Below are 12,798 nucleotides of genomic sequence, written 5' to 3'. Positions count from 1 at the left end.
TAACATCGACTTAAAGTGATAAGGCTCGTCAAAAATTTCCTTATTTTAAATTGGAGAGATTGACGTAGACTGACACAATTCCTTACATAACATCGACTTAAAGCTATAAGGCTCGTTAAACATTTCCTTGTTTCAAATCTAAACAGTAATTTTTCCATCATAGAAAACTCTAATCTAAGTCTTTTTGCCTTATTATATCATAACGATTTTACCGTCCACGTGGTTTTTATGCAGCTAGTCTTTTTTTATATTTCAAGGGACCATCCAAAAAAAATTTGCCTGCTTAGGTTAGGCTTCGCTCAGCAGTCACGCGTATTTCTTAATTGGATTAAAATGAGATGCATTTTCAAGGAAGGAGCAATTTTTCCGCTTTGGTTTCAAGTTCCTTTCAGAAAAAAAATAAGCGGAACGACACGGTAAATTCTGCTTTTCAAAGTTCCTTTTTGCTGCCACAAGCACAAAATAACCAACATTGGTATTTTATTGTTTTTTCTTGGAACGGATGGTAATTTAGCAACCAAAGACAAGATCAAATGTCTTTCCACGAAAGATTAATTAATTGTTTCCTCAGAGGCTAACAAAACGGCTCGTTACATAATATGTATCAGGCACAAGTTGTCTCAGATAACATTTTAAGAAAATAAGATATGGGAATTCTACGACGAGGATTTGTCTTTGAACAAAACGAATATATTCCATTCGTTCAGTTCCTTTTTTTGTCGCTGAAATGTCCTGTCTGTCCCGTTTTTCGTAAGAAAAGATTTCTTCAACACGTTCAGAGTAACAATGTCCTTCTGAACGTGATCTTTGAGAGGAAAGAAATTGATATAGTTTCTGATCTGACTTGAGTTTCCGTCGGGGAGAAAAAAAACAGAGGAAACTTCGTCTTTAGTTTCAAAGGAGTCCCTTTTCGGATCAGATTCTCCAAATAGGCCACTTCAATGTGTACCTTAATTGGAAAATATCGCCATGTTTTCGACGCAATAATATGAATAACAAAAAGTAATGTCTAAATTTAGTTGGTGTATATGGTGGACATGTCAGGACACTTAATTCACATTTCTTCATCGAGCTTTCAAGGAATTTCGATCACAGATTTGAGACACATAAACTTTACATATTTTAATTTGTTTAGCTCTCTGAACTCGTGCGTAACATTAGGTGATCGTACGAACAACCATTGATTTAAAAGTTCATTCGATTCACCGATTGCTTCTTTCACATCGCGGAAGCAGTTAACCCTTTCACTCCCGATCGCGATTTCATCAGTAATTCTCCTTACTCTCTGCCATACAATTCATGTGTGGTTAGTTCGGAGAATTTGGCTTTGTTTCAACTCGATATTTTTCCTTGTACTTTTCTGCTTGATCTTGTATCGATGTTGTGAGGATATTGGTCACCCATGGCACAGGCAAGTGAAAGCAAGTCCTATGAAGTATCTCCTGGTTTGTGCGAAGTCTAGTTACCGCAGATCCAAGACATCCAGAAATCATCAACGAATTTCTGCCTTTTCGTCGGCCAAACCAACCGTGGGTTGGGACGGGATACTTTGTGTACTTCAGTGTTTTCATTTTTGTAGCAAAAAAAAGAGTATAACTTTCAAAAGAACGATAACATCACATTACCTTACCTTAAGAGAAAGACGCAAAAAAACGCAATTTATCTGAACTCACACAGGTACTTTGTGGTCTACTGCCTCTAATGTCGAAATATTTCTAAGCAAAAATAAAATGCATCGGTGCCGCGCTTACTGTTGTGTCCTTCCCAGCCATTGTTTGGTCTCGTCACACAACGCCATCTTTTCCCCGTTGGAGAGAGAGCGTTGCGTGACGAGACCAAATAACACTTGCAAAAGGGACTACGCTTACTGCCAATCCTCTAAGAAGGAGAAATTAAAATTATTTGTATACAGTTGGTTGCCTTAAAAATATATTTACACGTTATTCTACTACGGAAAGGAAACTGAAAGCCTCTCTGGTCTTTGCCCTCTGTGTGTGTGAAATACGTGATAAAATGCAGGTTGTTTACGAGGAACTAACACGCGATTGGATTAAGTCCAAGGTAGCTAAAAGCCAATTTTGTTCGTAGGAAAAGTCAAAACGCAGGAGAATTGCGTGGAAAATTCACTATCAGTGGCATTTTGTTCCATATGGATCGTTTTTAGTGGGGTTGGACAATGCGGTTGGAATACGTTATAACATGCAGGTTGTTTGAAAGGAAATGACACGTGATGGAGCGAAGTCTAATTTGGCAAAATGTAATTTGATTGGTGGAATACAATTCACGCACGTGAAAAACTGCCTTATGTTCATCTTGTGCAATGATTGGGTATGTTCTGATTGAACTTGAACGTTGTTTTTGTGGTACGTGATGGAATGTAAGTTGTTTGACGGGTGAGTTGTGAGTAAAGGAACGGAAAAAACACGTTTTAAATAAAAAATAATACAAAAAGGTTGAATGCGAACCTTTCATATCCCGATAACTCTCGACCTCAATCGATGAGGCTCTCGCGAAGGCCACAAACCATTACAGTTATCAAATTAGCCCAAAATTTATAGTTAATGTCACTCTTTGTGCACAGCCCCCTGATTCCATGACATCATTTACATGAAAACAATAGTCAAACGCTGCTATTAGTGCAAGATATCCAAATGCTGTGATATGACTGGTGCGAGATAATACCTTAAATGCTGTGATTGGTGCAAGATATCCAAATGCTGTGATATGACTGGTCCAAGATACATACCCTAAACGCTGTGATTGGTACAAAATATCCAAATGCTGTGTGCGTGATACATACCCTAATGCGGCAATCTGATTGGTGTGGGATACATACCCTAACGCAGAAATCTGATTGGTGCGAGATACATACCGAAATGCGGCGATCTGATCGGTACGAGCAACATACCACTCTACACCTTGACAAAGAGCAATTTTTTTTGTAAAAAAATAACTCAAAAAAGCCATCTGGCTTGAACGTTTTCCTTTGCAATCCCTGTCCCTTCCGTCCCGGTGTAGGAAACTTACCATCACAATCATTAAGATCGCGAACAATTAACCACTTGGAACTCTCTTTTTTGTTTCATACCATACTCGTTTTGGCAGAAAATATCGCTTTATTCGGTACTTGTGACAAATGACTCATCACAAGAATTACTGCATAAAACCAAGGAAAATAGCCGGGTGTATTAATTCGCTCACATGTGGACCCAAACGAGGAAACGGGAAAATTCAACAACTAACAAGTTTTGCATTAAAAGAAAGGCTATATTTTTCACTGACACTACGTTGACCTACGTCGGCCTAAGTTGTAAAGTGAACAAATTTTCGTTACAAAAAAGAGTCTCAATGGGCTGATCGCTTTTACGGCTGATGGTTACAATTTTTGCGAAAGGTTAAATTCTTTCTGTTACAGTTCAAAGAAAAATTTTTACGGCTGTTTTTTTTATAAAGACTAGCGATTGAAATTTTCAATTTTTACGCCTAACGGTCAATTTTTTGGCCGTTTTACTGCTTACGGTTAAACCCATCAAGTCGCTCTTTAATTTGAACGTTGTTTAAATTTCCTTGCAACACTGTTGCTTGCCATTTTAGAAGGTGAGCATAAGTGCGAAGATTAATGGGTAATTTAGGTGTGAGAAATCTAAACATTGAAGTTTTTGGCTTCTTCATTTTCTGGCGAATTCTTCAACGTATTAAATTGCCGTCAAAGGCTGGACCGGTTTCGGGAACCAATCAAATTATAGTATTTAGGATTCCCTCGAAGATTAAATATACTTGTGTGCGGCTGGCTTGTGTTCCTTGATAAGTGTGTGAGATCATCCGCCACCGTTCTACAAGGATTTTTCAACATTCAAACAAAATAAGGATCTTGGACACTCAGTTGAAACACCTACAAGCCTATCAGGACTGTCCATTAAAAAAACTATCCAACATTGCCTTGAATTAAGATAAAATGGAAAAAGGGCTTTTCTAAACCTTTTAGAGGTACTCTCACCAAATCAAGAACCACATGATGTCGTCTGGTTGTCACCTTTTCTCCTCAAAATACACTTATTGTTTTGAATACAACTTTGACTGGTCAAATCACGGAAGAAAAAATGATCTCGGAAATTCGACTGATAACTTAAATGTAATCCAATTCATTTAGTTGGAATCAAATCTGTTCTCTATCTTTTTAGAGTTTAGTATCGCTCAGTTAAAGGTTGCGAATCCTAGAAAAATGTAAATGGTTTGAAGACGGCAAAACAAGAAGCTTGTTTATAAACCATCGTCACTGAGAAAAAAAAAGACAAAATGTTGTATTCTGGAGTTTGGCTCCGGGCTGATGGCCTAAGGTCACACTCAGTTCTCCCTCATTACAGTTCAACCGTCTGGTGATTAAATGCCATACTTTCACGTCTGAAAGAATTTCTTCAGTCATGGAATCTTTCTTATTTATTCAAAAAACCGAAAGTTCTTCAAAGTTCAAGTTTACAAGGAAGTCGGTTGATAAAACTGGGATTGTTAAAAGAAGAAGCTGCAAAAACTTTGCAAAAGTACTGTTTTGAATTCATGAAACGAGACTCTTCTGTTGATTTCGCATCGGAAGCCACTGTTTTATTCAAGTTCTATCATGGATAAAAGAATCTCCTCAAAAGCTTCCCAGGGAGCCTGGGTCCGAGAAGTGATGGAAAGTGTAAGAATTGTCAAGAAAAAAATATTGCTGGTACCCGTCATGTAATCACCTTGTTCGTTACACTTTCTTGTGGTCGCCACTGGTTCTCTTTTGTTTCATCCTAACACAGCTGCAGAGGTTACTATTTCTTTTATATCCAACCCTCGCAAAAACACGTTTTCTTGGAGATTTTTACATTTGAACCAGCTCTGGGAGAGAGCAACGAACCAAGATTAGATCATCGCTCTTGTATCTCGTAACCCCAAGGAAGAGCAATTATGTGTCGGTAAATGGACCAATCAAAGCGCAGTTGACCTTATCAGGGACACTTAGCACATTTAGTGGTATCGTTAATGGGACAACATTGTAGAGACAGTGGGAAAGTTCGTCTTAGGCCTCCTTGCTTCCCTTAAGCGGGGGCCTAGCAAAGGAGAAAGACCCCCCTATGGAGGCAAGAGTCCCCGTTGCTCCGGGATTTGACGAGGTATGGCTCTATTTCGCTGCAGTGATCGTGAGATGAGGAGTTTATGAAATTTTCTCGAAGCTATCACCCTGAAAATTCATTTATGATCTTAAGCGGTGATTTACGCTCTGGTGTTTAGATCATATCCTAGATATAGCGCGAACGAACGACGCTTAATGCCTCGCAGAGGTGTTGATTCACCAGCTCAGAAAATTCCGCAAGTATCTCGGAGGTAGCCTCGTTTCTTCCTTATCAGGGGTGGCGCTAATTACACGGTTGAGTTCACAAAGTGTTCGTTGTTTGACAGAATGTTTTTGAGGAGTTAGCCACCAGGTACCAGAAGAGTCCTTTCATCTTTAATGAGTGCTACCGGAAAGACTTAAAACTTAGGAACGGTACACGCACGAAAAAATCGCTGATCGCAGCGTTTTGCACGCTTGTCATTTTCGATTGTCGAATAACTATAGGAGGTTGTTTTAATTTTACAGAATTGTCATTCTATGATTCATGAATTCACTGGAGCACCGAAAGATTTATCAGAGCTGGTGGATTGCACTCCACAGACAAATGCGAATTTGTTTGATATGCACATCAAACCGGAGCTAAGATGTTCTGTCGATGATGGTGGGGAAGACGTTGATATGGAATACATGATGGAGATGAACTTTGAATACGACCATGGAAATGAAGCGGTTTGTGATACTCACAGAGTTGTAATGCTCGTTAGAAATTCTTGCTCCACAGGGAAAGGATTCTTAGCACCAGATATTATTTACTCCTCATTGTTTACCTCGAAGAGGTTGTTTGGATTGCTCTTGACTCACGGTTTTCATGAAAAGCACTAACTCTAAGTTTCTTTGGTCATCATCAGAGTAACGGTTTACAAGACCATCGAATTTTGCATACTGGCGTCAATGATATGAAAGAACATCGCTTGTTTTTGCAGTTTGTTTACATTAGTTCTTAGAACGATCAGTAGTTTATTTATTCCAGTCGTGGTTAATCAATCCTTCATTTAGTCATTCATTGGATCATTAATTCAATCAGATAATCAATCATTAAATAAATTCATACTTCGGTTCGGCAGTTCGTTTGTTTTCACGTCGGTGGTTGGTTCGATGTTCGTTTGAGACATCTTCAGAACTCCGTTTTTCGTTCGGTTGACTCGGTCATACCCTCAGTCGTTCGTCAGGCCGAACTTTCCTTATTTGGTTCGTTCGTATGGTCGTTCGTCGACTCGCTCGATCTTTCGTGACTCGCTTGTTCTTTTTATGTAACGATTAATTGAGCTACGTAAACAGCATTCCTCGAAGCTTCCTTTTTTCGGGTGAGTGGCTAAGTTACGGGGTTTGATAAGCTATCAAAATTTTTTACTCTTTATTTGAGCTGTTTTGGTATCCAAATCGACGTTTGAAATATCGTTGTCGCCTTGGAATATGAGTCAGCCGTTAAGACATTTTGAGAACCTCAACATGTGAGTTGGAAAAGCGATACAACACCGAATGAAGAATATTTGTTCGCAAACACATAAGAAGTGAAGCAGCCGTGTTTCGAAGTTCATGGATTTAAAAACGACTGAATGATCCTTTTACCTTGTGCAATTGTTATGAAGCAATTTTTTTAAGAGAAATCTATAGCGTGTGCCTAAAAATGTTCTTAGATACAATTAAAGCAACACGGCAGTTTCGAGATGATTACAAATAAATCTGAAAACATTTTATGAGTTCTCATTGTCAAGAAACCGTTCTCAGGTGGTCCAGTTGTTAAGAAGGAACTGAATTGTTATCATTGCTTAAACAACAGGTTGTGAAGTGTCAGGTGCGAACCTCTTGGTGTTTTGTTGTTGCAGAGTCATGTATTTGGCCTTTTAATACTTTTTCCTCGCGGTAGGTACTATAAATGCTGATCACAGAACAAGCAAACCCCAAGATCAGTTTGCCTAGAAGGTTCCGAGCTTTTTTTTTAGAATTCGATCTAAGAGTTTATGCATATTACTAGAAAGTTTGGACTGATAATCATCTCATGTTTCTCTATTAAAGAAAACGAAACATAGCTCCAATAGAATGGACTGTTGTTCAAAATTGAAGTAAAGTAAAAAAGCGGTTGATTTGTACGGTAAGAGCTGAAAATCTCAGGCCAGTACAATTCAAACCACGAGAGTAATGACGGAATAAAATCGTCCGGTCTCAGAAAACCCTTAGCCACGAAAAGTTTCCATATTCTAATTTCAGTTTTTTCATAAACACAAAAACAAGCTAAATTAAAGTTTTTTAAGATTGGCTGGTAAAATGGTAGTACTTATTTTGGTGTTGGTTAAAATTTGCAATTCGATAATTGCTTTTATAGTTCGTTTTGTCTTTTGAGAAGTGGAACTCGGTAGATAAACTGAGTTATCCGCTATTTCTTGTTTATCTGTGTTTCCTCAGAGTTGTCATGTTCGCCCACAAAATTGCTACTATTAACCTTGCCACCTTTTGAGCGACATTTCCCAGTCTGAAAAAGAACAAATCATAGAATCTACAAGCCCCTTCCAGATCCCTCTTTTCACCAGGAGCTAATGCTTTTCCTATAATAACCATTTGGAACTTAACTTCTATTAAGCTACGTTACTACTTCCAAGTTATGACAAATTCAGTTTCTGTTCCTTTGTTTCATTATCATAATCAATGACCAGAATGATGGAAAATGAAAATTCAATTAGTTGGTTTAGTCTTTCGTTCTGACGAAGGGTTTAGTGCTCGAAACATCAGCTCAAGAGACTCTTTATGGTGGCCAGTTTACATTATCAAATCAGTTTATCAAAAGCAAATTATCTTGTAATGCCCGCCACTTTGGAAACTTACCCCCTTCATTGGTTAGAAATTACTTTGACTGCAAGTAAACCTATCCCGGTTTTCATACGCTCGTCGAAGCTTGGATCAAGACATTTTCAGACACAATTCTACCTGCTGTCTCCAGTTATTACATAATTCAAACAATAGACAACGGAGAAGTGTCACTAAAACTCATCCAGCGAAAATTCTTAAGAAACATTTGAGCAATTGAAGTGATGTTAAGACACTGGAGAAAGACAAGGAGTGTTCGAAGATTTTATTGAGTAAAACCTACCAAAGTAAATCTGATTAATTTCATGGAGGGAAATGAAAATGAACTGAATTAGAGCACGAACTGAGAAGCCTCAGGAGTTTAGGGTCAATGTCAAAACATTACAGTCAACTTCAGCCTGAAATGAGAGTAGGAGTCTGCTTGTATCGTGGTACGAATGTCCAGGATTGCATGGTAAGACTTTCCGTTATTCATGTTACCCGGTAATGGTCTCTTCGCAATCTCTCAGGGTTAGAGATGAAAATATTTCTCTCGTAATTTTCTCCAGTCATGATAGCAAGAAAAAAAATGATGTAAATGTTCAGCTGCGTTGAAGGAATGAAAGGGTCTTAGCTCTATGTCATCGTATTCCAGTGCATCCCACGTTAGGGCAGCTGATCTTTATTTGAAATTTGCATCCATATCAAATAGACTCTTTCGATTTTGGTTTTCTTGGCTTTTAATGAAAATCCGAAAAAAATAAATATTTTATTAGAAAGTGATTTGCATTTTCTCGGTGAGCGACTGTTTGTCACGGGACGTGGGTGTATGAAAAAAAAAAAAAACGTGGGTAGAGTACAGGTTGTTGAAAAGAAAGAGCATTTCGCGTAACGAAGGCAACTCGCAAAGAATGGGTTTTGGTCCCTTTTGAAAAATCAATAAAATAACGCAATTGATCAGGATTGAAACCAATCAAGAGCAGTCAAGTAGGAATAAATGTAACCGTAAAGAACAGGGAAAGAACATTCCCCAATTTACCTACAGGATCGTGTAGTAAGTTTAAATGAGATTTTGCCTCGAAATCAACGTTAAAGAAGGTACTGGCCTTAAGTGAGGGATATCCAGGTAAACAGTTGAGAAAAGTTTTTTTTTTTAAAGATAATTTATCAATTGGCTGAGTTGAAGAAACGAATTTTTTGTATAAGGCGTATTAAAACAGCGTTATTTTCGAAATCGGGTCGTAAAAATTTTTCTTTTTATGTCGAAGGCAAAACGGTATGAAATGCACCACTTTTGATCTGTTATCGGTACGGAATCATTCCACATCACTCTGGACCAGTCAGAAGTAAAGCTAACGCTATTTACAATTTGGTCCCTCGCGAGACCCCTCTGCAATTTGGCTATGGGTTTTACCTCGAAAAAGTTTTCTTTTTCCTTGTCTTACTTCTTTTGCTGATTAAAAGTTTCTTCACCTAGTTTTTTCTGTGAAAATTTATCAAAACCGTTTTGAACAATTTATGAACTTCTTGCGAGTACAGAACACTTTTCTCTTGGCAGTTGACCGCTGACGAACAAGAACGACGTAGAATAAGAAGAGAAAGGAATAAAGTGGCCGCCTCTAAATGCCGCAAGAAAAGAAAGGAACACGTTAAAACATTAGTTGAGGTATCTGGGTACCGTATTTATTCGATCAATCGCCCCGGGTGCTCAGTCATAGGCTGTTCGCGTTTATTTTGCAACAAGATAATAAATAAAATTACACCGTGAAGATGTACCATAGACGGTAAATTTAGAGATTGTAAGCCGGTAAAGAAATAATAATCAATACTCCTTTTGTGCACTTAAGTTTTTTTTGGAACGGGTGGGGGCGGTCGCTAATTGGAAGTTGGGTACTTAATCGAATAAAGACGCTCTTATGAGGTAAAATTACGGCTTATGTCTCCTACTGCCAGAGCACCACAACTCAGCTCCTTCCATATTTAGGAAGAGTTGGATCTCGATATGATAAAGACGCCCACAATCTCTTCTTAGAGGCAAGGGAAAGAACGAATACCTTTGAATTTTCTGGTATCAGAGGTCTTACAGAACTGCTAAATCGATTCCTCGATATAATTTGAAGTAGCCTTCTAGCAGTGTTGTTTTATTTGTTAGCTTGAAAACGAAAAGAAGCAGACATTATGATGATATTTTTTCTTTAAGGCTTCTGAGGAGCTGGAGCATCAAAACAATGATCTTCAAGCGCAGATCAGCAAGTTACAAGCGGAAATAAAAAAGCTGGAATTCATGTTGGATTCACACAGCTGCGCAAAATATTCCCACACTCCACAGGATGACCACGAACTTGGATTAAATGCCAATTTATCATGAAGGGAAAAACTGGTGACAGAGGACAAAATCAAGAGGAAGAATAAGTCAATGTACCGATTCAAGATGAAGGGCTATTAATGACGTGCACATGCGTGAATGGAGCCACACGATGAGCCGCTGTACCGTGATAGTATGGCGTGTGGTGCAATTTCACTTCAAGCGTATTATTTTCGCTGATACACGTGCGAACAGCGTTTTTTTGAGTGAAATTTGGTTTTAGTTACGTATGTTAACATGCTGGCTGGTTCTATCAAAGCTATTTTGCAATTTATTTGCTTCCAACAAACTCGCAGTCAAAAGTAAATGGAAAAGAGAGGACGAAATAGATGGACATAAATTAAGATACATTAAAATACTTTGCAGAAAAAAAAAAACTTTTAAGATGTTTTCTTAGAAGGCAGTTTACTATTTATGTAGCGTAAATCCTTTAAAAGTAGCGTTCGCAGTCTTTGCTTTTTGGCTAATTTGCTTTAGAACAAGATTAAAGTCTTTTACATCTTACAATACGGTTGTCTTTGAATTCATCTTTCGTAATAGTAATCAGAATGATTGGAGAGCAATCCATGAAGTGATACAGTAAGAAACATTCATATTCCCTGAGCTTGAGGACTTGGGGTTTGCTTCCTCATCAAACTTATTCATAAAACTCAGGAGCCTTTTTTGGTAATTAATTCATTTATTTTTTTCATTTGTAATATTAATAAAGGCTGGCCTAGTTCAACTTAAAAGGTTGTTTTTCAAATGGGGGCCTGAACAAAAATGACAAGGCCGGACCACAACACCGGGATTTTCATTCCCCGTACTCTTTGCGGGAAGTGCGTGGGTTTTTTTAACGTCCCTGGTAACCATTACAGAGAAGATGCAGGAGTTAGGGACTAGTGTTTATCATCTTTATCCGAGACTGGACTAGACCTTCTAACCATTTTCAGCTGTTATAGCAAAGGTAGCACATTCTCCTTAGGGACTGGCTATTATTTCAGTATTTCCTGGGGAGGAGGCGGGGGATTTAGTCATGACAACAGAGCACTTACGTTTCCTCCCTTAAGAGCACTTACGTTTCCTCCCTTCAGAGTATACAGTGTTATTTTGATCTCCCAATTTTTGCAGTGGAAGATTTCATGATCCTTCCTCCCTCCCCTTCTCTTCCAGCCAAAAATTATGTTTGACTTTTGCATGTATCTTTTACTCTCATGTTCACCTTACTGAGCGGTGATTTAATTTCTGTCCCCAACTTGTCTTGGGTATAATTCCATCCACGCTTGCTGCTTATTAATAATAGCAGCATAAAAAGAGAGAAAATATCACATCTAATTTTGGAAAAACGAAAGGGAGGGAAAAGTGACCCAAAAAACTAACTGCTTAGAAATAAAAAAGAGAAAAGAAAAAAAAGAAGATAAAAATGATGATAACAAAGGGAAAAATCGAAAAGACTGCAAAAAAAAAAAAAGCGAACAGAATTTCCCGGGGAGGAGTTACTCGGCCCCTAGGCCAGTTAGAGAGTTACTCTCAACCCGCTCCATCTCAAACTCGGGCCCAGACCAAATTGAGAACAATTCCTATTTTGTGATCCGAGCCCGCGACCTCTTTGCACTAGTTGAGCGCCCACGATTACCAATCGATCATCTGGAAACTCTGTGATTTCACACAATAAATTTTCGGTGTATAGAGTTTTTAAATACTGGGAAGGGGTGAGGAAGTTTTTTCTGACTGAGAGTGCAATTGACTTTTCAGACACAAATGAGGGGGAATGAATCATTCAAAGGACTGACAGGAACGATATAAACAAGGATTATTAGCATATAGGACGGACTCGTTTGCTTGGGCTCGTTAAACACGACGATTCGGACACTTCTCAAAGAAGCTATCAGGTGTGTGCATTGGGACAATGTTACACGCCGAGTAGAGACAGGTTAAAACATCAATGAGCAGTAATTTGTGTTAATGAGGCACTTGCTGTGAAGAACCGTAAACTTACAGGTACTGATAGAAGGAAACACAAAGATGGGAAGGTGATTGCTTTTAGTGATCTTGAAGCAATAAAGTTAACACGGCTATAAATGATTTTCTTTTACTCCTGTTGTTGAGATGTTTAAGGAATATATCTGCGCTGGAAGTAGGACAAATAGCAGAGAATTGCGCGCTTTACGCGTGTCAAGAAATTAGCGAATTCAGCGTTTTTTTTCCTCTTGCGTGTCATCTAGGTGTTAACAGCGGACTGTGCGCACCTGTAGTAATTAACACCAATTATTCCACAGAAACACGCCCACACAAAAACCACGACTTCTCATTATCCTTAAAAATTAGATCAAATCACTATGGTGTTGAATAAAAATCTCAAAAAGATTTTAGATTGATCTTCGCGCGACCTCAATGATTTAATCTCTTCGATTATTGCTACAAGGATGACAAGGTTTACTCTTCAAGTAACTAACCTCGGTACGATTTGTTTCAGACTCGTCCTTCGGAAAAATTGAAGCGGATTTGAGAAACTGTGTTAATATTGCAC

At 38.4% G+C, this 12,798-nt stretch overlaps 1 protein-coding gene and 1 long non-coding RNA gene across 2 annotated transcripts; one reads left to right on the top strand and one right to left on the bottom strand.

The window, feature by feature from the left end:
- Positions 1-1,096: 1,096 nt before the first annotated feature.
- Positions 1,097-2,654, bottom strand: LOC149042180 (uncharacterized). The gene is made up of 2 exons (XR_016188435.1): positions 2,466-2,654; positions 1,097-1,625 (listed from the first exon to the last, which is right to left on the bottom strand). It is a non-coding gene; the product is annotated as an uncharacterized LOC149042180 (long non-coding RNA).
- Positions 2,655-4,699: 2,045 nt separating this feature from the next.
- Positions 4,700-10,793, top strand: LOC113679089 (uncharacterized). The gene is made up of 4 exons (XM_027196036.2): positions 4,700-5,141; positions 5,609-5,812; positions 9,483-9,590; positions 10,125-10,793. Exons 1-4 carry the CDS (start codon positions 5,103-5,105, stop codon positions 10,290-10,292), a joined length of 519 nt encoding a protein of 172 aa, XP_027051837.2. The 5' UTR covers positions 4,700-5,102; the 3' UTR covers positions 10,293-10,793.
- Positions 10,794-12,798: the final 2,005 nt, after the last annotated feature.

Source organism: Pocillopora damicornis, chromosome 7 (genome assembly GCF_964200805.1).
Source record: "Pocillopora damicornis chromosome 7, jaPocDami1.2, whole genome shotgun sequence".
In the NCBI taxonomy this organism is placed as follows: domain Eukaryota; kingdom Metazoa; phylum Cnidaria; class Anthozoa; order Scleractinia; family Pocilloporidae; genus Pocillopora; species Pocillopora damicornis.
Note: the sequence above shows the minus strand (reverse complement) of the source record. Positions and strands in the feature narration are given on the sequence as shown.

Coding starts and splice junctions, on each gene's coding strand:
- LOC113679089 (XM_027196036.2), top strand. CDS start 5,103: ATGGAGGCAAGAGTCCCCGTTGCTCCGGGATTTGACGAG. Junction 5,813..9,482: donor ACGACCATGGAAATGAAGCG/GTTTGTGATACT, acceptor TTCTCTTGGCAG/TTGACCGCTGACGAACAAGA. Junction 9,591..10,124: donor ACGTTAAAACATTAGTTGAG/GTATCTGGGTAC, acceptor TTTTTCTTTAAG/GCTTCTGAGGAGCTGGAGCA.